The sequence below is a fragment of the Salvia splendens genome, chromosome 6 (genome assembly GCF_004379255.2).
Source record: "Salvia splendens isolate huo1 chromosome 6, SspV2, whole genome shotgun sequence".
Taxonomy (NCBI): domain Eukaryota; kingdom Viridiplantae; phylum Streptophyta; class Magnoliopsida; order Lamiales; family Lamiaceae; genus Salvia; species Salvia splendens.
In genome coordinates this window covers 11,602,476-11,625,979 of record NC_056037.1, presented here as the reverse complement: position 1 = coordinate 11,625,979, position 23,504 = coordinate 11,602,476, and the positions used below count along the sequence as shown (strand labels likewise).

The 23,504-nt window shown below is 40.4% G+C and overlaps 3 protein-coding genes and 1 long non-coding RNA gene across 6 annotated transcripts; 3 read left to right on the top strand and 1 right to left on the bottom strand.

The window, feature by feature from the left end:
* Positions 1–5,121: 5,121 nt before the first annotated feature.
* On the top strand, positions 5,122–8,736 carry LOC121807652 (homeobox-leucine zipper protein HDG11-like). Of its 2 annotated transcripts, none has more exons than XM_042207931.1 (11): positions 5,122–5,324; positions 5,521–5,646; positions 5,733–5,850; positions 5,923–6,111; positions 6,188–6,649; positions 6,725–6,826; positions 6,908–7,120; positions 7,198–7,378; positions 7,458–7,726; positions 7,816–7,905; positions 8,012–8,736. In XM_042207931.1, exons 1-11 carry the CDS (start codon positions 5,218–5,220, stop codon positions 8,375–8,377), a joined length of 2,223 nt encoding a protein of 740 aa, XP_042063865.1. In that variant the 5' UTR covers positions 5,122–5,217; the 3' UTR covers positions 8,378–8,736. The 2 variants fall into 2 exon arrangements, with proteins under 2 accessions (XP_042063865.1, XP_042063866.1); XM_042207932.1 differs by having other exon boundaries at positions 5,130–5,271.
* A 3,135-nt stretch (positions 8,737–11,871) lies between these two features.
* LOC121807651 (sucrose synthase 7-like) lies at positions 11,872–16,188 on the top strand. Its single transcript, XM_042207930.1, has 14 exons — positions 11,872–12,296; positions 12,386–12,518; positions 12,664–12,818; positions 12,902–13,094; positions 13,181–13,299; positions 13,403–13,619; positions 13,699–13,794; positions 13,899–14,072; positions 14,153–14,269; positions 14,359–14,525; positions 14,615–14,839; positions 14,929–15,495; positions 15,580–15,718; positions 15,810–16,188. The coding sequence occupies exons 1-14, from the start codon at positions 12,217–12,219 to the stop codon at positions 16,074–16,076; spliced, it is 2,649 nt and encodes an 882-aa protein (XP_042063864.1). The 5' UTR covers positions 11,872–12,216; the 3' UTR covers positions 16,077–16,188.
* LOC121807654 lies at positions 12,620–13,612 on the bottom strand. Its single transcript, XR_006051855.1, has 3 exons — positions 13,495–13,612; positions 12,827–13,038; positions 12,620–12,754 (listed from the first exon to the last, which is right to left on the bottom strand). It is a non-coding gene; the product is annotated as an uncharacterized LOC121807654 (long non-coding RNA).
* A 119-nt stretch (positions 16,189–16,307) lies between the features above and the next one.
* Positions 16,308–18,350, top strand: LOC121807653 (organelle RRM domain-containing protein 6, chloroplastic-like). 2 transcript variants are annotated; one of them, XR_006051854.1, is made up of 5 exons: positions 16,308–16,599; positions 16,977–17,045; positions 17,158–17,264; positions 17,505–17,578; positions 17,920–18,350. XR_006051854.1 is itself a non-coding variant. In XM_042207933.1 (4 exons), the coding sequence occupies exons 1-4, from the start codon at positions 16,347–16,349 to the stop codon at positions 18,010–18,012; spliced, it is 522 nt and encodes a 173-aa protein (XP_042063867.1). In that variant the 5' UTR covers positions 16,309–16,346; the 3' UTR covers positions 18,013–18,350. The 2 variants fall into 2 exon arrangements, 1 of the variants encoding a protein (XP_042063867.1); XM_042207933.1 differs by lacking the exon at positions 17,505–17,578 and having other exon boundaries at positions 16,309–16,599.
* Positions 18,351–23,504: the final 5,154 nt, after the last annotated feature.

The following is a 23,504-nucleotide window of genomic DNA, read 5'->3' as shown; positions in this document are numbered from 1 at the left end:
GGAGTGGAGAGTGAGGGGTGTATATCATCCGAGCATTGGGCTAGGGCAACCAGCAGCCCAAAATCAATCTGGGCATCAATTAACACAAGCCCAAATAATAGTCCACAGCCCCACAACCCAAATATCCAACAAGAGAGAACATATTTTTTGGTCCACGAACTTTGTCAAACTATCATCTTAGGTCAGTGTACTTTGAAAATATCATTTTAGGTCTATCAACTATGAGTTAAAATCAACCGAAGTACTTTTTTTTTACTATTTCTAAGTTTTTCTAGACGAAAATACCCTCAATACCTTGATATTTTTTTATAAATATCTTTACTACATATTTTTGATAAATTTTTAAATATAATTTGACCTTCAATATTATCACTTAATTTTATCTTGTAATATCAGATTTTCATCGTGTAGTATAATGTTTTGGTTGTTATTGTATAATGTCAAGTTATATTGTATAGTAACTTACTAATATAAACGGTAAGAATGACAATTTTTTACATGATACGATAATTCGACACTAACATGTACAAAGTTAATGAGTTAAGACTCGATAACAGTCCGACTATTACTGATTGAGTTAAAGTTTGATTTTATTGAATTAAGTTATTGCCGAATTAATTGGATAATGATCCAAACCGCATGATTTGACATTGGATAGAAGGAATAATTATTCCAAAAAGATAGAAATGGTAATTCCAAATAAAATGACGAGACCTAGCTAGGAAATAAATATAGCAAAGCATAAGAATAAAACGAAGTTAATTAGAAAATATGATTCAATTTGCTCCTTCATTGTATCAGGCCACCCGCAACGCGTTACGCGGGTGGCTCGTGTCCCGTCCCTCCGTGACGAGACGGGCGCGGGACGCGTTGCAGTGTCCCGTCCCGTCCCATCACCATTCCGCCGGAACCCCTGTCACGCCGAAACAGCCCGCGAGCTGTCTCGCCACGCGCTTGCGCGACGTGGCGCGCTCCTGGGCGATGCGTGACGCCCACTCGCCTGCCCGCGAGTGGGTTTCGTCACGCTGACGCAATAAATCAATTTTTTTTTAAATTGGAATAAAAAATAAAGTAAAAATTTGAAAACGGTAAAATTACCGTTTTGACCGTTTTCCTTTATTTATTATTTTTTTATTTTTTTACTCTATAAATACTCCTATTTCATCCCCATTTCACACACAAACACTGAAATAAAGGGTGCAAATACTTTTTTACTGGAAATGCTGTGTGATTATCACCCAATTAAATGTGGGACGTCTACTCCTCTCAAATCATCTCTCTTTTCACTCCAATTTTCATCTCAAATCATCTCTTTTATTCTTCCCCCAAATTTAATCGATCTAATGGATCCATATGAGCAAATGCGTTGAATAATGGAAGAATCACTTGAAGAAGATCGACGCCGGGAGGCGGAGGAAGCCGCACCGCCCCAAAGACACTCTCGGACTTACATCCATCGTAACCGGGAGGAAGCCGCCGCAAGGTTACTCCACGACTACTTCTGCGATAACCCGGTGTGGGGAGATACCTACTTCCGTCGTCGTTTCCGCATGCGGCGACCGCTATTTCTCCACATCGCTAATACATTGGCAGCCCGGGAAGATTTCTTCCCAGAAAGGTTTGACGCAGTCGGCAGTCCCAGCCACACGACGCTGCAGAAATATACTGCAGCAATCCGTCAGCTTGTGACTGGACAAACGACAGATGTGTTCGACGAATACCTCCACATTAGAGAAAGCACTAGGAGAATGTGCTTGATCCAATTATACAAAGGCGTCCGGACAACCTTCATCGACGAATTTCTCCGGAAGCCAAGCACGACAGATTGCCAGTTCCTGCTCCACCTTCACGAAGAAGTCCATGGATTCCCCGGGATGCTTGGCAGCGTCGATTGCATGCACTGGCAATGGAAGAATTGCCCGGTGGCGTGGAGGGGGTCGTACACGAGCGGCCACAAAGGCACCCACCCCACCGTTATACTCGAGGCCGTCGCCGACTACCGGCTATGGATCTGGCATGCGTACTTCGGAGTCCCCGGCTCGAACAACGACATAAACGTGCTCCACCAATCCGACCTCTTCGCCGAAGTTTTAGATGGTAAAGCGCTGGCCATCAACTTCACCGCTAACAACCGACGCTATAAAACGGGGTACTATCTTGCCGACGACATCTACCCGAAGTGGCCAACCTTCCTGAAGACGTGCACCTGGCCTGTGAACGCAAAACATGCTCTTTTTGCGCAGAAGCAGGAGGCTGCTCGGAAGGATGTGGAGCGGGCGTTCGGGGTTCTCCAAGCGCGCTTCAACATTATCAAAGCTCCAGCTCGTACGTGGTTCATGGAGAGCATGGTCGACATCATGTATACGTGCATAATCTTGCACAACATGATTGTCCAAGACGAAGGACCCGAAGCCGGAAATTGGTTCGACCCTGAAGCCCCCGGAAGCTCAACCGTAAGTAGTCCGCCTCGAAGTGGAGTGCATCCGTCTATACAAGAACGGTTGTCTATTCGGGCAAGGACACGTGACTTTACCGCCCACGCCCAGCTCCAAGATGATCTAATGGATCACATTTGGGTAAAATTTGGCGGAGGAAATTAAATTATGTATTTTTTAATTTTTTTAGGATTTTTAATTATGTTTTGTTTTATTGTTTTAAGAATGTAATGTTGTAATTTTATTTTATTTAATGAAATGTGTTTTATTAATTGAATTTGTTGGAAATAAAAATAAAAAATGAAATTGAATGAATAGTAATTTAAGGGACGGTTAAGGGATGGATAAGAGATGGAGTGTTGCAGGTTCCGTCCCTTAGTGAAGAGATGAAGTAAAAAAGTACAGTGGGGGCCCATGAATAGTAATTTAAGGGACGATTAATGGACATATAAGTGGCAGCGTTGCGGATGACCTCATACCATAGATCATGGACTAAGAATTTATTGGATGCCCTGAATTTAGATCGAGAATAAGGCTGAGCCTACAATAGAGCTTTCATCACTCTAATCTATAGTCTAATCTAACGCTAATTGGGGTAGTAAGTAAACTTTTTAGTTCATATTAGAGCATTAGCAATGGGGCGCCCTAAGGCGCGCCACGTCCGCAGTTTTATCCTCCTACCTCCGCACCTGCAGTGGGGCGCCCTAAGGTGCGCCCTATGGCGCGCCACATTATCATTTTATTGTTTTGTTTAATTAATTTAACTGTTTTCAAATAACAAGTAACGAGTAAATAAAAAACGGTGTAAATAACAAACGGTGAAGTTTTAATAAAAAAAGTTACATCATTGAACTAATAATAATAAAAAAACTAAGTCGGACCAATTCCCAACTTCCGACGCAGCTCATCGAGTAACGCCCGGAGATATTCGGCTTCGTCGGGGTCGGTACACTTCTTGAGGGCCCTGTGCGTCTACAACATCGTCCTTGCCATCGACGCTGTTGCTAACGACTCAAACGTGGTGGCCGTCTGGGTCGGGAGCTCTACCGGGACCGGAACTTGGGTTGCAGCGGTCGACGATGAGGTCGCGGTCGCCTTCCCTTGGCCTTCGCAGCCTTGACGCCGGGAGGACGCCGGACGGACACCGGTGTGCCGGAACTCCCTTCATCCACGTACGTCCGGTTGAGGTCAACCGGGTGATTGCCGCTGCCGCTGCTCGTGTAATCACCAGCTTCAGTGGTCTTCGTCCTCTTCGGCGCACCAATGTGCAGAATTCCACCTTGGAACTTCTGATTGTCCCTCAAGAGCGCCCAGATGGCCTCGTGCTTGAAGTCGCCGTACATCGACCGGTACGACAACAGCGCTTTAGCGCGCACGTCGCTCAAGCTCTCGCCGCTCCCCTGTGACCGCGTGAACTTCTCAAACTCCGCCGCGTACAAGTTCACTTGCTTCTTGACTTGATCCCAGTGCTTGCGGAGTTGCTCACGCTTGCGCTTTTACGCGGTTGGTGGCTTGACCGAATTGTAGAGGTCCGCGATGCGTTCCCAGTACGCGATCTGTCACTGGTTGTTCGCGAATATCGGATCTTCCGATATATCTACCCAACACCGGGCCAAAGTGAGAGTTTCGTCGTCGTTGTAGTTCGTACTGCCGGGGGCGTACTCATCGCAATCACCGGGAGGCGGCAACTTCTGCGCCTGCTGCCGGTTCCGCTTCTTTCTGGCTGGGGCGGAAGCGGTCGCGGCGGGGTCGGGATCGGCCGCTGCGGTTGGGCGGTGCGGAGATGGCTCCATGTCAGACAACCCATACGATTCCGTACTGAAATCGAGATCGTAATGGGTGTTGGTGTCGAACGAACGATAATCGCCGGGTTCTGTACCCGGCCAATGCGCCCCTGCGCTAAACGTAAGACTATTGGGGCTTGAATCCATTTCGTAGTAATTATGTAAATGTAAGTTTCGAAAATGAAATCGAGTGAAATGAAATGTTACAAATGAACGGTATTTATAAAAAAACGAAACCGCGTGCCATCGTCCGCGGCCATCGTCCGCGACAGCCGCAATGGGGCGGACGATTGCGCGGACGATGACCATCGTCCGCGCTATCCTCCGCGACCGAAGTATAGGGCACGACTATCGCCCGCGCCCTATGGCGCGCACCCGCAATGGGTGCGGACGATGCGCGCCATCGGGCGTGCCATCGTCCGCCCATTGCGGATGCCCTTATAACAATTCAAAATCTTGTTTCACACGAGTGATTTTGATTCATATAGGTGGATGCATATATATATATATATATATAGGTGTGTGATAAATATAACTTTTTATAGTAATAACTAATAACTAAATATCAATTTTGTATGTTAAAAATATCAACACAAAGACATAAATTTATCAATCTTTCTTGTGTTGATATTTAAATTTACATGTTGCATAATTATGTTGTTGTGTTGACATGCTAATTTACATGTTGCATAATTATTTAGTTATTACTATAAATTAGTTAACATGCTAACACAATCCTATATATATATAAAATACATAAATAAATAAATAAATAAATAGGGTGAGTAGTTGGAAGAAATATTAGTGCAGCAGTAAGTAGTGTGTGTACTTGGGTAAGTGTGAAGTGTAAAGTTTGCGATGGGTTCCCTCTCTTATTTTCTCCCATCTTAATTGCCCACACCTTCCTTTCTTCATTCCTATTTCCTTCTCTCCACCAACATCAACCACCTCTCTCCCTCTTTCTCTCTCTGCATATACATATACATACATATATATATATGTATATGTATGTTGTGGTAAGAATAGAAGAGTCGCAAAAAAAGGAAAGCATGGTTGACCAACGATTCTCTCACTTGACATGCTCCGAAATTCCATACCATTTCCCGTATTTAAATCACCATTTGTTTTCCGTTGCAATTTTCTTCAGTTTTTTTTTATTACTGTAATTTATTATTATTGATAGTAAGCGCAGTTATTACAGTTGTATTATGGGAAGGAATAGCTCGTAATCTGCCTCTGCCACTCTTTTTCTCAATAACATGACTATTTATATCCTTATTCACACCCCTTCCTTTTCCCAGTGACCCCGCCGCCGGCAAACCTTCTCCCATGGAGTTCAGCAGCGGCGGCGACGACCCCGACTCCCACCCCGGCGGCAAGAAGCGCTACCACCGCCACACCGCACACCAGATTCAGCGACTCGAATCGTCTGCCTCATATCATTCTCTCTCTCCCTCCATGCACATATCAAGAATGCTTTTTTTTTATGTTTTTTTTCCTTGGTTAATTGCAGGATGTTCAAAGAGTGCCCCCATCCAGATGAGAAGACAAGGAGTCAGTTAAGCAGAGAGTTGAATTTGCATCCTCGCCAGATCAAATTCTGGTTCCAGAACAGAAGAACTCAAATGAAGGTGTGACATACAATTGATCTAATCTCACTCTCACTCTCACTCTCACTCTCACTCTCACTCTCTCTGTTTTAGGCACAGCACGAGAGAGCGGATAACTCTGCGCTGAGAGCAGAAAATGATAAGATTAGATGTGAAAACATAGCTATCAGAGAGGCCCTCAAGCATGTCATCTGCCCTTGCTGTGGAACCTCTCCTGCTTCTGAAGATCCCTATTTCGACGAGCAAAAACTGCAAATTGAAAACGCACATTTGAAAGAAGAGGTAATCAATATACTAATTCACCTCTTTTCTCCAACAGTTTTACCAAATTCTGAATTTTTGATTGATTGATTTGCAGCTAGACAGAGTTTCTAGTGTTGCTGCAAAATACATAGGGAGGCCTATTTCACAGCTCCCACCAGTGCAGCCCATTCACGTCTCCTCACTGGATTTATCCATGGCTAGTTTTGGAGGCCCTTCCCTTGATCTTGATCTTGATCTTCTCCACGGAAGCTCGTCGTCTGTGATTCCAACTCTGCCCTTCCCACAGTTGACCATTTCTGATATGGACAAGTCCCTCATGGCTGACATTGCTACCAATGCCATGGAGGAGTTGATTAGGCTCGTGCAGACCAACGAGCCCTTGTGGATCAAGGGTGCTGCTGATGGCAGGGAGACTCTCAATCTCGAAAGCTACGAGAGGATCTTCCAGAGCCCTTACAGTCACATGAAGAATCCTGGTATTCGGATTGAGGCCTCGAGGGATTCTGGCGTTGTTATAATGAACTGTTTGGCATTAGTCGACATGTTCATGGATGCGGTTAGTTTGATTCGTTTCCCCTAATCTGACATGAATGATCTGTTTTTAGTAATGTTGCTGAATTGTTGTTTGCAGAAGAAATGGATGGAATTGTTTCCTACAATTGTATCAAGGGCTAAAACTATTGAGGTTATATCATCTGGGATGCTTGGGAGTCAGAGTGGCACATTGCAACTGGTAAGGATAATTATATACTATTAATACCCTATTTAGGTCTTGTGCAGCGACGATCTTCGTCTCATAGATGCGTTCTGACAGATGTATGAAGAAGTGCACGTTCTTTCAGCCTTGGTTCCAACAAGGCAGTTGTACTTGCTCAGATTCTGTCAGCAGATTGAGCAAGGCTTGTGGGCAGTAGTGGACGTATCATACGATGTTCCTCATCAAGACAGCCAGTTTTCGTCTCCCTCCAAAGCGCAGAGGCTCCCATCCGGCTGCTTGATCCGAGAGATGCCTAATGGCTACTCTGAGGTAGGTGTGAGTCTGAAGCCTAGATTTGATGAAAAAAGTGGTGTAACTTACTAAGTAGCATCTTTGACTGGAAACAGGTTACTTGGGTTGAGCATTGGGAAGTTGAGGAGAAAGCACCAATTCACAGGCTTTACACAGACCTAATCCACAATGGATTGGCATTTGGTGCAGAGAGATGGCTGTCAACTCTTCAAAGGGCGTGCGAGAGATTCGCTTGCTTGATGGTGTCTGGAAACTCGCCTCGTGATCTTGGAGGAGGTAAGTCAGTTCAGTCAGTCAGTGAGTCCCTAGTTGTAGCAGCCTAAAAATGGATTGATGAATTTGTGGTAAATGACAGTGATACCATCGCCCGAGGGGAAAAGAAGCATGATGAAACTTGCACAAAGAATGGTTAACAATTTTTGTGCAAGCATCAACCCTGCCAATGGCCAGCAATGGACCACACTCTCTGGTCTCAATGAGTTTGAGGTACGAGCAACGCTGCACAAGAGCACCGATCCTGGCCAGCCAAGTGGAGTGGTGCTCAGCGCGGCCGCCACCATTTGGCTTCCCCTGCCTCCTACTAGTGTGTTCAATTTCTTCAGGGACGAGAGAACGAGGCCTCAGGTATGTATACAGAGAGACAGACAAGCACGCTTTGATTTGATTATGTTTCTAGGTTTGAATGTGAATACATAATCTTTCAATCTTTGCAGTGGGATGTGCTTTCGAATCAGAATCCAGTGCAAGAAGTTGCCCACATTGTGAATGGCTCTCATCCAGGGAATTGCATATCTGTGCTAAGGGTATAAAAAAATAAAAATAAAACTCGAAATGTGACGTTGCTTGATAAACTCGTTGTTTTGTAGTATTTGATAAGTAGATTGACGTGTTTATTGTTGAGTTTTACAGGGCTTGAACACGAGCCAGAACAACATGTTGATCCTCCAAGAAAGCTGCGTGGACTCATCGGGCTCATTGGTGGTGTACTGCCCAGTGGATCTGCCAGCCATCAACATGGCGATGAGCGGGGAAGACCCATCCTACTTCCCCTTACTCCCATCGGGGTTCACCATATCCCCCGATGGGAGGGCCCAGGAGGGAGGGGCATCCAGCAGCATCGGGAGTGGGTCCCTCATCACCGTGGCTTTTCAAATCCTCGTCAGCAACTTGCCATCTGCAAGGCTCAGCCCAGAGTCAGTCACCACTGTCAACAACCTCATAGGAAACACTATTCAACAAATTAAGGCTGCGTTGAATTGCTCCACTACTTGCTGATACCGTGCCACGTCAGCATTGCATTGAATGCCGCGGTTGGTTGGGGGAGTGTTAATGCAGCGAACATGATTCGTTGCTGTTGCTGTTGCTGTTGCTGTTGCTGTTGTAGAGGGTTCACGTTCTAGCATGATTGATTATATTGGTCGGGAAGGGGTAGTAGTCAAGAACGCACCGTATCGCTCGTTTTTTCGTTGCTGATCCTACGTCGTCTCGTTTTAGCAAAGAAAATGGTGTATGGTTCGGGCATTGACTTCTGTTAATTTGAGGATTTCGGTCTGAAATGGTTATGTTGATGGATTGAATTTGTTGGTTTGTCTGAAATTTGGACAGCTTTGAAACTAATTAATGTTGATGCAATATGATCATGTGTGGTCCAATGTAGAAATAAATACATCATCAGAGCTTGGCTTTAATTTTGAAGTCATGGCAGTGGGGGGCATGCAATAAAAAATTGACAGGGTGGAAATGTAGATTCACCTCTTTACCCCTAGAGCTCAAGTGTACAAAATATTTGCAACTTTAGGGATAGGGGCCAGCACATCTGTATTTCCATACCCATCAATTTCATTTTCAGCTTAGCTTTTGCCAACGGTTTTTTTATAGTAATACGTCTTCATTTCAAATACAAATATTCAATTACCATAAAATTGGGATAATTAAACTGTGTAAGTAAAGTGTCTCTTAATACCCAGCATTGTGGATAATCTTAAAATTAAATTTAGCGACTTTATTATACGTTTAACACCGAAAAATGAATCCTCAGTAGTAAATTTGGATATAACAAGTCATTCTTTTAGGCTAGGGAATTAAATTAAATGTGTAGAATTGGACATAGTCCTTTACGATTTAGCGAAATTAAATGTGCAGTGTAACGCACATTAAATTGTGGTAGTATTGATTTATGGAAAGCATTTTCATGGCGACATTCACACCAAACGTGTATTACCGTTGGTGAAAATTAAGATACCGTGTATTACGTTTTATACTTAATTGCTGCCACTTTCAGTTTCTCTTTATTTTTCTTTATGTGGAAATTTTTACAAAATTATTGATCTCATTTTTTTCCTTCTAAAATTAATTAATGCGTAATTATATGGCGTGCTGATCACCGATGATATGTAAATTAGGTGTATATATTTTTGGCATTTAAAACTTTTTAAGATTTGATCATGTAACTGGTGACGAAAATCATACCAATTAATTTGCCAAATTTTTACACTAATTAAGTCTTAATTATCAAGTTATATACTTAGTAATTTATATTGAGACTAATATTATATTAATTTCCCATGCTTTATTGCCGACGGATTGTATGCTGGTAAAATTTTCGACAGAGTAAATTTCGGTATCCACATAGCATTAGTTGCAGCTGAAATTTCAACTCAGAAATCGATTTAGCAAAACAATTTATTCAGATTATAAACCAAATTAAATCTTGTATAAACTTGGTGTATTTAGAGGAAATTAATCCTCCGTAATGTTATATTTGTGCATACGGGATTATAATTTATCAAGGACAGAAATTATATTACTAAATATAAACAAACATCGAGTGTAATTAATAAATCAAGGCGCATGGACCATTGAAGTAATTAAGGACGAGGCACATTCCCTTTATATTATGTACAGCTTCGAATTAATTGCAAGTTAGTTAATTGTTTTTAGTTGTTCTGACAAAATTAAATAGTAATATTGAAACATCCTTAACCTAAGTCTTGGCCTAGGGTAGGGGCAGGGGGTGGTAGGGGTCCAGCAACTTTGCAAATATCATTTTCTTATGCTCAACAATTCTATCAAAAAAAGTATAGTACTCGAGAGATAGTAATGCACAAAACGTAGATTGCAAGTTGAAAAGTCTATGATATTCATGCATTCACATAGACAAACAACAACTCCAGTAGAAATGAATGGTATAAAAGGATTAAATATGCACTCTTGTTTGGTATATGAGATTGAATCACATGACTCAATCCTAGATAAATGATCATGTGATAACTGATAATTAGTCATAGCCAATCACTTCCAACTAAAATAACCTCACAACTTAATTTTAGATAATAATATTGGTACTATTTTATCTAGTAAACCGAACAACACTTAAGGAGCTGTTCGGTTAGCAAGATTATATCTTGAGTTAATAATACTAATTAACATAAGTCGATAGATGAATATGATGATGTGAATAAATAAAACATATAGCTAGATTAGATGGTGTTGCACAATGGTCATTTAATAACAAATGCCAAAGTCATTAAATGAGTGGATTTAAAGCTTTTTAGTAGTTGTGCATGTACCAAGATTGATCTTGACGTAGCATGCATATGAAGTTTTTAGATGTATGTTTTCTGCACTAATTTTGAGTTAGGTAGGGCGTTCTATTTATGAGATTTGCTCATTTAATAATCGTGTCACACACTGTGGTGGTGTAATTTTGAATTCTACAAATGGTCACTTATGTATTGATGAGCCATTAATACCCTACCCGATAATGAGTGTATCTGTTATTTAACCGATCGCGTAAGTATATTTCACCTTATTTATCCAAAAATGCGTGATGAAATGTTGCACATTGCATGTGATATCATCGCTCTACGAGATGTATATTGTTACAAAATCACAAGTAGATACTCCCTCTGTCCGCGCGATTTATCCGCGAATAGGAGTCCCAGTTCATAATTACCATAAATGGTAAAAAAATGCCCCACACTCTATCGACTCATTCCATTTACATATCATTTATAACTATTATATACAAGTGGGACCCATATTCCACTAATTTTCTTCCACCCACTTTTCTTAACATTTCTTAAAATCTGTGCCGGAAAGAAATGAGACTCCTATTCGCGGACGGAGGGAGTATATTGAAGTAGATTTATTTATTTATTTCGAATCTCTACGTGTAATTCGGATCCTGGTTTGTTCATTACTAAGATTGCTTAAAGGATGTCCGGATCCAGATTGTTGGGCCGGGTCGGGTCATCCCCATATTCGTGCAGAACTGCAGATTATCATTTGAGTCTTGGGCTTGGTATTGGGCCAGACTCGAGTCATATAAAAAAAATCAACATAGCAAAACAAAATTTCATGATATACTAATTAAAATGTGCATATGAAAAATTATACTCCCACAAATAACACTATCATATTGGTGCACTCCAAGTAGTACGCGACTGTTATTAACTATGGTATCATACAAATATATAGTGCATATTAAATTCGAGAACAATTCATCAAGTACAAAATGCTCTATTAGCAAGAAATTAGTGGGTTGTATCACGTAAGTCGTAAGTGTCTCAAAAGAATATAAACTAGATCCTATAACTTTTTCTAAAGCAATATCGTAATTTAAAAAAAGTTACTCTTTTTTTTGTTAAAATGTCCACAACCACTACTTACGGGCATTCAAAGAGTAACTCAAACATAAAAACTATGGTTTGAACTCAAACGTTTCAATCACAATGTGGCCACAAGTGAGCTGTGAACTTCTTAAAGAAAAGAATATATTTCCAACACATTAAAAGAAATACTTTCCCTCCACTTTTTAAATTGGTAGAGCAATTAAAGGAGGCAAACTCCTGTGAAATTTTACCAGTTTTAAAAAGTGAATTCTTTTCTTCAAGACAAGTTTCTCTTCCCCACAATCAGCTCAAAGAATGTTCTTTTCTCTTGGGGCTTCCATCAGCTATATGCAGCAGCCTTCTCAATTATTCCAACATGCATCTCAAAACACATCATTTTCATCTCCTATATAAGCAATCCCACAATCATGTCCAAAAAACAGATAACCCCACAAACTTCCCTTCTTACAAAGACACCTTTCCAGTCTTTCATCAGGTGTGATGGCTTCAGCTGCTGCGGTGGATACTATGCCCGATGCATTGAGGCAGAGCCGGTACCATATGAAGAGATGTTTCACTAGGTATACAGATATATATGATCAGTGTAGATAATAAGATACTTGTGTTGTGACAATCTCTGACCTTGTTGGCTTTCTTAAAAAATTTGAAGGTTTACTGAAAAGGGAAGAAGGCTGATGAAGCTCCAGCATTTGCAGGAGGAGATAGAGCAGACTATTGAGGATAAGGCTGAAAGATCCAAAGTTATGGAGGGTACACTTGGTGATATCTTGAACTCGACGCAGGTAAGGGTGGTGGGTTTGCACATTTCTGTACCATTTTGTTATCCTGCTCCTGGGCCACATTTCTAGGAACTGATGATACTCGAGGCTCTAGCTAATGAGCTCTGCTTACAAGTACTAAGCATTCATCTACAACATTAATATGCAGGAAGCAGCAGTCGTGCCACCATATGTTGCCTTTGCAGTAAGGCATAATCCTGGTATTTGGGACTATGTGAAGGTGGAAGCAGACAGCCTTTCTGTCGAAAAAATCACATCAACAGATTATTTGAAGTTCAAAGAAATGATATATGATGAGAACTGGTGAGTACCTGATAGAACTTAAGTCTTAATTTGTAGAGGATTTTTCCCAGAGCTTGGAAAAATGATGTTTTTATTTTCCACAGGGCAAATGATGAAAATTCTCTAGAGATAGATTTTGGAGTATTTGATATTGGCACTCCAAAACTGACTCTATCGTCTTCAATTGGAAATGGGCTTGGCTACGCCTCTAAATTTATGACTTCGGTCCTTGGTGGGAAACCTGAGAGTGCAAAGCCTTTGGTTGATTACCTGTTAACTCTAGAGCGAAATGGAGAGGTAAGGGAGTTTAAGGATCAGACAGAACCTGCAGAATGAAAATTTACTTATTAGATCCATAACTGTTTTGGAAATTCCTTTTGCAGAAGCTTATGATCAATGAGACTATTGATACTGTTATGAAGCTTCAAGAAGCATTGGTAATCGCAGAAGTTTTCGTATCTGCTATGCCTAAGGACACTCCATACCAGAGTTTTGAGCAGAAGTAATGACCTCATTTTCTTAACATAGTCCATTTTTTCCATATTGAGAAGGCGAAAAATCAAATTGAAATTTAACTTTCTTCTTCAAATCTATACATTCTTCAGGCTTAAAGAATGGGGATTTGAGAAGGGGTGGGGAGATAATGCAGAAAGAACTAGGCAAACAATGAGGATACTTTCAGAGATAATGCAAGCACCTGATCCGGCAAACATGGAAGCGTTTTTCAGTAGGCTTCCCGTCATATACAATGTCGTTGTCTTCTCTGTTCATGGCTACTTTGGACAAGCAGATGTCTTAGGCTTACCTGACACTGGCGGCCAGGTAAACATGCCGTTTGTTTTATTAGACAAGAGTAGTATTTTTCAGTGTGAACCATGCTGATCAAGAAATACATCGACAGGTGGTTTACATCCTTGATCAAGTGAGAGCTATGGAGGAAGAAATGTTGCTAAGAATAAAGCAGCAAGGTTTGAATGTCAAGCCCCAGATTTTAGTGGTGAGTCTACTGATAAAATAGTAGCTAAAGTGATGTTTTTATAATCTTTGGGAACGTCACTAGAGGTGCAGATGGCTAAAGTTGTTTTGTGCATGTTTATGCAGGTCACTCGTCTAATCCCAGACGCAAAAGGAAACAAATGCAATCAAGAAATGGAGCTTATTGAGGGCACAACACACTCCCACATCCTCAGGGTTCCATTCATTACTGAGAAAGGAGTTCTTGGACCATGGGTGTCTAGATTCGACATTTATCCTTACTTGGAGCGATATGCTCAGGTAAGCTCTCAACACGAACTACACTGGAACGAGTTTTTTACTATGAACTAATCAAATTCTGTGCTCTTTCATGGCACCAGGATGCATCAGAAAAAATTGTTGAGTTAATGGAAGGAAAGCCTGACCTTATAATTGGAAACTACACAGATGGAAACTTAGTTGCTTCTTTAGTGGCTAGCAAGCTTGGAGTGACTCAGGTAACAATTTGAACAACTTTTATTGCAATGTGTGTGTATGTGTTTACGGCTTCTAAAAGAAAATAACATCCATATACGTACATGTCTAGGGAACGATTGCTCATGCTTTAGAGAAGACAAAATATGAAGATTCAGATGTCAACTGGAGGGATTTGGACTCAAAATATCACTTCTCCTGCCAGTTCACTGCTGATCTCATAGCAATGAATGCCGCAGACTTCATAATCACAAGCACATATCAAGAAATTGCAGGGAGGTTAGAAAGCTTAATTTTTTTTCAGAATCTTACATTACCAGCAAGTAGAAAGTGTAAGGTTGCCGTTTACTGATCTTTCAACCTTTCAGCAAGAACCGGGCAGGGCAATACGAAAGCCATGTTTCATTCACAATGCCGGGGCTTTATAGGGCAGTTTCAGGCATTGATGTATTCGATCCCAAGTTCAACATTGCCTCCCCAGGAGCTGATCAATCTGTCTACTTCCCATCCTCTGAGAAACAGAAGAGATTCACCAAATTCCAACCTGCCATCGAAGAACTGGTCTACAGCATGGTGGAAAACGACGAGCACATGTAACTCTATAAACTTGATAAAGATAAACAAACACATTCTACTCCCAAAATCATCCAACTGAAAACCTTACTTTGTATTTCTTGGCCAGAGGATATCTTGCGGACAGAAAGAAACCAATCATCTTCTCAATGGCAAGGCTAGACATTGTCAAGAACATTGCAGGACTAACTGAGTGGTATGGCAAGAACAAGAGGCTCAGAAACTTGGTAAACCTTGTCATTGTAGGTGGATTCTTCGATCCATCCAAGTCAAAGGACAGGGAAGAAATGGCAGAAATCGAGAAGATGCATGCCCTCATTCAGAAATACCAACTCAAGGGCCAGCTAAGATGGATAGTAGCTCAAACTGACAGATACCGCAATGGTGAGCTATACCGTTGCATCGCAGACACGAAGGGAGCTTTCGTGCAGCCTGCATTGTACGAAGCATTCGGCCTGACAGTGATCGAAGCCATGAACTGCGGACTGCCCACATTTGCAACCAATCAAGGAGGGCCAGCAGAGATCATAGTTGATGGGGTCTCAGGCTTCCACATCGATCCCAACAATGGAGATGAGTCCAGCAACAAGATAGCTGATTTCTTTGAGAAATTCAAAGCGGATAGCAGATACTGGAACAGAATGTCTCACGGTGGCCTCAGACGAATTAATGAATGGTAATACACACAGCCCTCTTGCTTGCACATTTACACAAACACATTGTGATCACATCTAAAATACCCATCTTTTCTCCCACGCAGCTATACATGGAAGATCTATGCAAACAAAGTTCTCAACATGGGATCAGCCTATGGATTCTGGAAACAGCTCATCAAAGACCAAAAACAAGCGAAGCAACGATACATTGACATTTTTTACAATCTCCAGTTCAGGAAATTGGTGAGTTCACCAAAATTCAAAACCCTCATATTCTTCACCAACTCAACTTTTGGATGAATGTAGTGTTTAATATACTTGGTAAATATCGTAGGCCAAAAATTTGCCGATCAGCGAAGAAACCAAACCGGCAAGTTCATCGAAGACTCCAACAACCAAACCGGCGGCTCCAAAACAAGAACCGGAGCCACCAGCTATAGCTCCAGAGCCCAAACCGAAGGCTGAAGACATAACTTCGACGGCGATTGAGAATTTGGGAAATTCGAGAGCATCACCATGCGCTTGCCACTGGTTTTGCCTGTGCATCTCTTCCGCCATTGTTATGTATGCTTTGTTCAAGATGTATTCGATGATCAAATGATTACTAATAAATTGTTTCTGAAATAAAATTGAGGGAAGTACTGTAATTATGTAATTTTGTTTCTTGGAAATAAAGATGGAGGGAAAATAGCGTTGTTTTCATTTTTACTCTATTCGTTTGTTCGCCCGTAATTTAATACGTATTTGCAATATCGCCTCTCAAAGGGGCGAATTTAGGTTTATTCAAAGTTGAGGGGCTCTAAATTAAATTATATCAGCAAATGGATTGCCTAATCGATTAAATCGCCAAACAGAAGATTAGCCGGCGAAGATGGCCGCTCCCGCTCTCAATCACCGTATTCTGCCGCATCGGTTTCTCACACCACCACCGGCATCTTCAGTTACAATGGCAGTGCTTGAATCGAAAAGACGGTTTCATCCTCCATCCCCCTCTCTGTTATCCATCCACAACAATCCTCCGTACTTTCCCCAAAATTTTAATTTTCGCGTATCTTCATGCCTTGATTCTCCTTCCTCTACACCAAGAGCTAGATTGAATCCTTCTAAAAGGCTATTCGTTAGTGGTGAGTTGTCACTCATTATCTGTTCGGCTGATTTTGTGGATAAATTTGAATTTGACTGATTCAATCTTGTACTGACTTATGATCGATATTTCAGTATTTTTATCATTAGTAAGAAGCCATTTTTTTTTGTGTTTTCTGTTTAATTGTGTAATTATCATTCAATATTTTTAAGCAGAAAGCATAATTTAGCAGATCAGCTGCATATTGTTGATAATGAGTACGAGATAGAAAAATCTACTGAGCATGGACGCTACACTTAAATAATGTTGTAGAAAGATTACACTATTTTGATGAATAAAGAAGAAAAACAGACGATGTTAGAGAGTGGTTGCATCTATGTTCATCCCAGATGTTTGATTCATTGTCTTGCTCTACAGGTCTCTCATTCCGGACAACGGAGGAGAGTCTAAGAAATGCGTTTAAAAACTTTGGTGAGCTCATTGAAGGTGATAAGATTATTTTTAAACTTAATTTAGTTTTTGGATTCCTTTTCAAAATCAATAATCCTCGTGGATTTTGTTAGCTGTGTTAAAAGAGGATCTGTGTTGGTTATTGTAGTAAAGTTGGTGATGGATAGGATAGCGAATCGGCCTCGAGGTTTTGCATTCCTGCAATATAAGACAGAGGAGGAATCCAATGAAGCTGTTGAAGGAATGCATGGGAAGGTTCAGTATTACTTCTCAATCTTATTCATTTAGATTTCGATACAAACCAGTCATGTTTTCTTGAGCTACCGACCATCTTCCTGCATTAGAGAATATGGTAAATTCTTGAAGATAGGCGTGTGTTATTGGAAATTTCAGAGATGCATAGGAACAAGTACAAAAAATGCATGATAATATGAATGAATCTGATAATTGGAAATACTGTACATATTCCACTCATTTAGATTTATTCCTATGTAGGATCTAAAAGCATAAGCTGGTAGAGAAAAATATGATTTTGATGCACGACATTCATGAAGAGATACACTGTGAAAGTAAGTGGGAACAAAAATCTTTGGATTTTACTTTCTTCTGATCATTTTGCCTCTCAGAGTAATGCAGTTGGTGTTGCAATGTACTACTCCTTCTGTCCCATTAGAAATGAAACGTTTTTCTTTTTGGGTTGTCCCATTAGAAATGAAACGTTTCTAAAAATGGAAACAATACTCTCTCTACTTTTTCTTCTCTCTTACTTTACTCTCTTCATTAACTTACAAAACAACACTACATAAAATCTCATGCCGAAAACCAAATGTTTCATATTTAATAGGACGGAGGGAGTATTAAACACACGAAGTCACTAACCGGCATTGTCTTATTTTGAACTCGTCTGCAGTTTCTGGATGGGCGGGTTATCTTTGTTGAGGCTGCAAAGCCTAGGGCCGAACATGGGCGAGAGACGAAGCAGCAGAATCCCAGGCAGAGATGATATCAGTGCTTGGCCAGGCCAGACAAGGCTGCAGCGCGCTGATCAGAATGTCGTCACACCCCACTTGTGATCAAGGTCTATATGATGAGAGGTTAAGTTTACATCTTTGCCTTCTTCATGTTCTTCATAACCTTGTTCGATTTCATTGTAATTGCATTCAAATGTTAATTCATCAATGTATCCAAAACTAGTATAACAGGCTAGTATGACTGCACTTGTTGACTAAACAACAAACGCACAACAGTTGGGGTGGATGAAGGAATGTTTAGCAACGGAGCTAAAATAAAATTTCATGCAAAATACTCCCTCTATCTCGGAATAAGAGTCCTATTTGGTTATGACATGAGTTTTAAGAAATGTAAAGAAAAATGAATTGAATAAATTAGAATATGAGTCTCACTTGTATACTCCCTTCCTTCATAAAAAAATCATTTGTGGACTACACGAATTTAATGAAAAATTGGTAAAGAGAGAATGAGAAAAAGTAGATAAAGTAAAAGAGATATGTAGAAAAGTAAGTAAAGTATGAGAGAGAAACTTTCAATTTTTAGAAATTAGACTTTTTTTTTGTAGACATTCCAAAATAGAAGACTGAGACTATTTTTCGTGGACGGAGGGAATATATTAGTTGTATAATAAATTATGAGTGAAATAAGTTAGTGGTATGTGGAGTCTATTTATGATTTATTGTAAAATTGATGTATGACTCTTATTTATGGATGCACGGAAATGGAAAACATGACTCTTATCCTGGGAGAAGGACGGAAATGGAAAACAAAAAAGAAGGAACATTTCACATAGCCCAGTTTCAATATCGGCACTTAAATACAATTGCTGAATCCGAATCGAATTGTATGCGAGCTCAATTTGTATGCAAAAAATCTTCGTTCTTAGTTATTCCAAAAAATCTGGGAGATGCTCTTACAAAATATTCTTTAGTTATATTCCCTGTCATAAATTAATCACTTTAATCTTATCACTTATAGTACTAGTTCCTATTGAAAAAGTTTTCCACGTTATTCACGACGATTAGAGAAAAGTAATAAAGAAAAAGTAAAAAAAAATGGGCATATGATGCTGCCATAAACTCGTGATGACTAATTATTTAGATCTATCTACACTTATAAAAGCACATTTTTTAATCGTACTAGTAGTAGTAGGGCCACAACGAATCAAATTATAGTACATGATCAAATTCAAATGAACTTTTTTTTTCTTATAAGTCTCTGTTCCATTTAACCGTGCAATTAGTTTTTTGCATGTAACGAGTAGACCTGAAGGCATGCAAACGGTTCAGGAACCGTAGGTTCCGGTTCATGAACCGGCAGTTCACGGTTCATGATTCCCATGAACCGGAACCGGCCCGCCAAGGGTCCCAGCGGTCCCGGTTCCGGTTCAAAAAACCGCCGGTTTTCGGCCTGAATCGCCGGTTCCGGGCCGATTCGGCGGTTCGCCCAATTTTTTTCATTTTTTATTTGTTTATGTATGAAATGTGTGTAAATAAAATTTAAAAAAAAACACGATGAAAGTTGCAATTTTATTGAGATTACACGTTACAACAATTACAAATCACAAAAACCTTGAGGTCTTGAAGACTTAAACAAAAATTTAAATACAACGAGACTACTAGTCAACAACGAAATAATTACAAATTACAAAAAAGACTTAGAAGTTCTTATAAAAAAACTTATAAGTATATATACTCTTAGTCGGCGAAGGAGATCTTTCTACATAACTAAATTGAGGACACCTTTAGCAATTCAACTTTAAATGTTGAGTTTAGTCTAACAATCAACAATTATAGTAGAATTGTCAAAAGTTTCCCGGATTTAGGGTTTAGGATGAAAAAAAAAGAAATAAAGGAAAAAAGACTTGAGCTCAACTTAAATTTAAAATTTAAGTTGAGGTGCCTACGTATCCCCAATGCTCATTTGCATTAGGGAATCAAAGCCCACGTTGTTCTCTTACCTTACTTACCTATTTGGCTTGGCCGGCGGCGGTTGACGGTTGGCCTACGATTCATCCCCGTTGAATTCATCTTGTGGTCCCTCCTGACGATCATCCCAATCATTTTCTTGTTATCTGACGTCAGCTTTAGCCCAATCATCAAGTAATATCACGACTTCCATATTTTTCACGGAGAGCTTACTTCTTGATTCATCCAACACACGCGAGCCAACACTAAAAGCGGACTCGACGGCGACAGTGGAAGCCGGAACAGAAAAAATCTCCTTGGCCATTGACGCAAGTATGGGAAAATCTTTCTCGTGGGTTCCCCACCAATCGAGGACGTCGATTTGGACGAGAGGAGTAGGACCTTCATCACCAAAGGAAAAGAGTGAATCGAAATATAAATCTAATTACCATACCTAAGGACCTTCCGCCGGTGCTGTAGCTGTATAGGTCGACTAATTGGGATTGCGCGTCGGGGACATCATAATCGGCTTGAAATGCGAAACCATAGTTATGTTGTGGAGGAGGGGGGGTCTTCTGACTTGGTGGGTACTGTTATACTTGGTTTCATATTCGGTGTAGAGAGCACGCAAGTTAAACTCGAATGTTTGTTGGATAATTGACCGGTCCGAGAGGGTTATTTGAAATGTTTCTGAGAGGTCTACTCCAAATTTGTCACTGGTATCTGATTGCACCGCTTGAAGTGGACCAAGATCAATAGAACTCAAATTGTTATAATAAAAATCTAAAATCCTGGAGGTACCGACTAATTTCCATTTTGGATCCAAGACCTTTGCAATAAAAAACACCGTTGGAATCTCACTGAAATACTTAAGCCATTTTTCAATCATATAATAGAAAACACACATCAATTCAGGTGAAGAGGAAGCATTTTTCATTGCAGTTTTAAAACCAAATGATATATACATGCAATGCTCTAAAACACGAACAACAGTGCAATAATAAATACCCGATAATTCAACATTAGCATTTTTGAAATATTTGAACAATTTAAATAAAGTCACGCTATGTTCCCAACAACTATGCGAAAGATATAAATCATGAACGGGATAGGTTCTAAAAAAATCACATAAATAATCTTTATGCGTCAAAGTAGAATTCAGACAATCATATGTCGAATTCCATCTATGAGACACATCCATAGTAAAATTCGTATATCTTACATTCTTTTGATGGCAATATTTCTTCCAAGCTTTGCCAATAGCTGGCTTTTGATGGATTAACCTAATTGCAGTTCTAATAGGACTAACATGCTTTTGCCATAATTCAAGCGCATCTTGTACACATAAATTTAAAATATGACATATGCATCTTTGATGAAAATACTTACCTCCAATTACCGGAGCACAAGCCGCAATCAAATCACTAACACTTGCGGTGTTAGCAGTTGCATTATCAAAACCAATAGAAAATATCTTATTGAATAATTGAAAGTTTGAAACTCATTCAAAACTTGAATAATTAAAGAAGCAATTTCGAGTGCAGTGTGTGGTGTCTCAAATTCTCTAAAACCAATTAAACGCTTGTTCAAAGTCCAACTATTGTCCACAAAGTGAACCGTAATGCCCATGTATGAATGCCGGTTAAAACAATCAGTCCATACATCTGAGCAAATGTTCACTTTGTGGCCCAAGCTAACTAAATAACGTGATAATTCAACATTTTTCTCTAAACATTGTCTAACGGTAGATCGTTGAACGGTCATTCGACCTATTCTTTTGATAGCTATGTTTAAACCACTTTGCATAGTAACCTCAAATTTTTTGTCATCATAAACATTAAAAGGAAAATGCTTTATGGTAGCCCATCTAGTCATAACGTCAGAATTGTTTTTTGATCATATTTAAAAAGAGGTGTACCTGACGAACCTGAGCCACCGGGTTGGAAGTTTAGTTGGGTTTGAGTAGAGGTAGTGCCACATTCTACCGGATGCTTTGTCACCAAATGACGACGGAGGGTGCCATATCTCCACACCACTAGCAAATTTGTAGACTTTATCACAATAGTTACAATATGCATGAAACGCCGATGTCTCTTCTTGAGAGTGCGGATCATGAGGACTTTGAATCACCACCGAGACCTTCTTGTAGTGTTTAACAAAAATATCAAATTTCAAAGCTTTTGTAGTGTTAGTGGGTGGAGGGGGATGAGGCATCTCCTCATTTCCGCCGGTGCTAGACGGAATACGAGAATGAGATCTATTATCATTGTTATCCGAGTCCGACGATATAGACACGTCGTACTCGTTATTTTGTTTGGAACCACCGCCCCCACCCCCACCTTGATGCATTTCAGCGAGTAGCATGGTCACCCTATGATCTTCTTCTATCTATAAATATAATATAAGTTCAAGTTTAATTAGGAACACCAAAAAAAATTAAAAAACTCAATCTTATGAAATTATAAATTGTAAAAATAATTTTATTTTTTAGAACTTACTTGGAGGCGTTCAGCCGCCACTCGGGAAATCTCTTCCATAACTTCTCGACGACTAGGTCGCCTTGATTTTGAGGGACGACTAGTTTGATCTTGGGCAATTCCTTTGCCCCGATCACCACATCCCGGTCCACCACGAGAAGAAGACATAGTGATAAATGAAAGTAGTATGGATGAAATATGGAGTATGGAATAAATGGTAAATTACGAACACAACAACAAATATAGTAGTAAGTAGTAGTAACTAGTAAACAACTTGAGCAATTAGAGAGAATGAGGAGAGAATAGAGAAAGGGAGATTGAGAATGAAATCCTTGTTAACACAAGAATGAGATGAGTAAAAATAAGGGGGAAGTGGGGTATTTATTGGAGTAAAATTGGAAGAAATAAAAAAAATTTCAAATTTAGACGGTTTACCGCCTGAACCGGCGGCTTGGACCAAAACCGGCGGTTCAGTCCACGGTTTCTGGCCGAAACCGGCGGTTTCTCACCGGTTTTCAGGCCTATACACTGCACCCTACGCCCTGTCACCTGAAAAAGCATCGGAACCGTCGGAAACCGGCGGTTTCTGACGAAAACCGACGGTTTTCGTCAGAACTCGCCGGTTTTTCTGCAACCCTAGCCTGCAACCCTACGACCCTAGCCGGAATCTGCCCGTTGGGACCGTTGAACCGCCGGTTCACGGTTCATGATTTTCGCGAACCTGAACCGGCCCACTTGAACCGCGAAACCGCCGACCGGTTCAAACCGCCGGTGCCGGTTCCGGTTTCGATTCAAACCGCTGGTTAACTGCCGGGCCAATTCGGTTTGTGCATGCTTACTTGAAACCATCAGTGGCAGTCTCGAAAGAAAAAGAAAAAGAAAATGAAAAGAATAGAGAGTGAATGTATATATAGTATAGTATATTGATGGGAATATGACGAGTGGCGTAATTGAGTGGCACGTTACAGAAGTAGCTTGCTACATGGCCTTCTCACAGCGCTTTGAAATGTTATTCCACCAACTATATACTTATTATATATATATATATATACGCGTGTGGGGTTGATGAATTATCATATATGATTATCAATTAATTCATC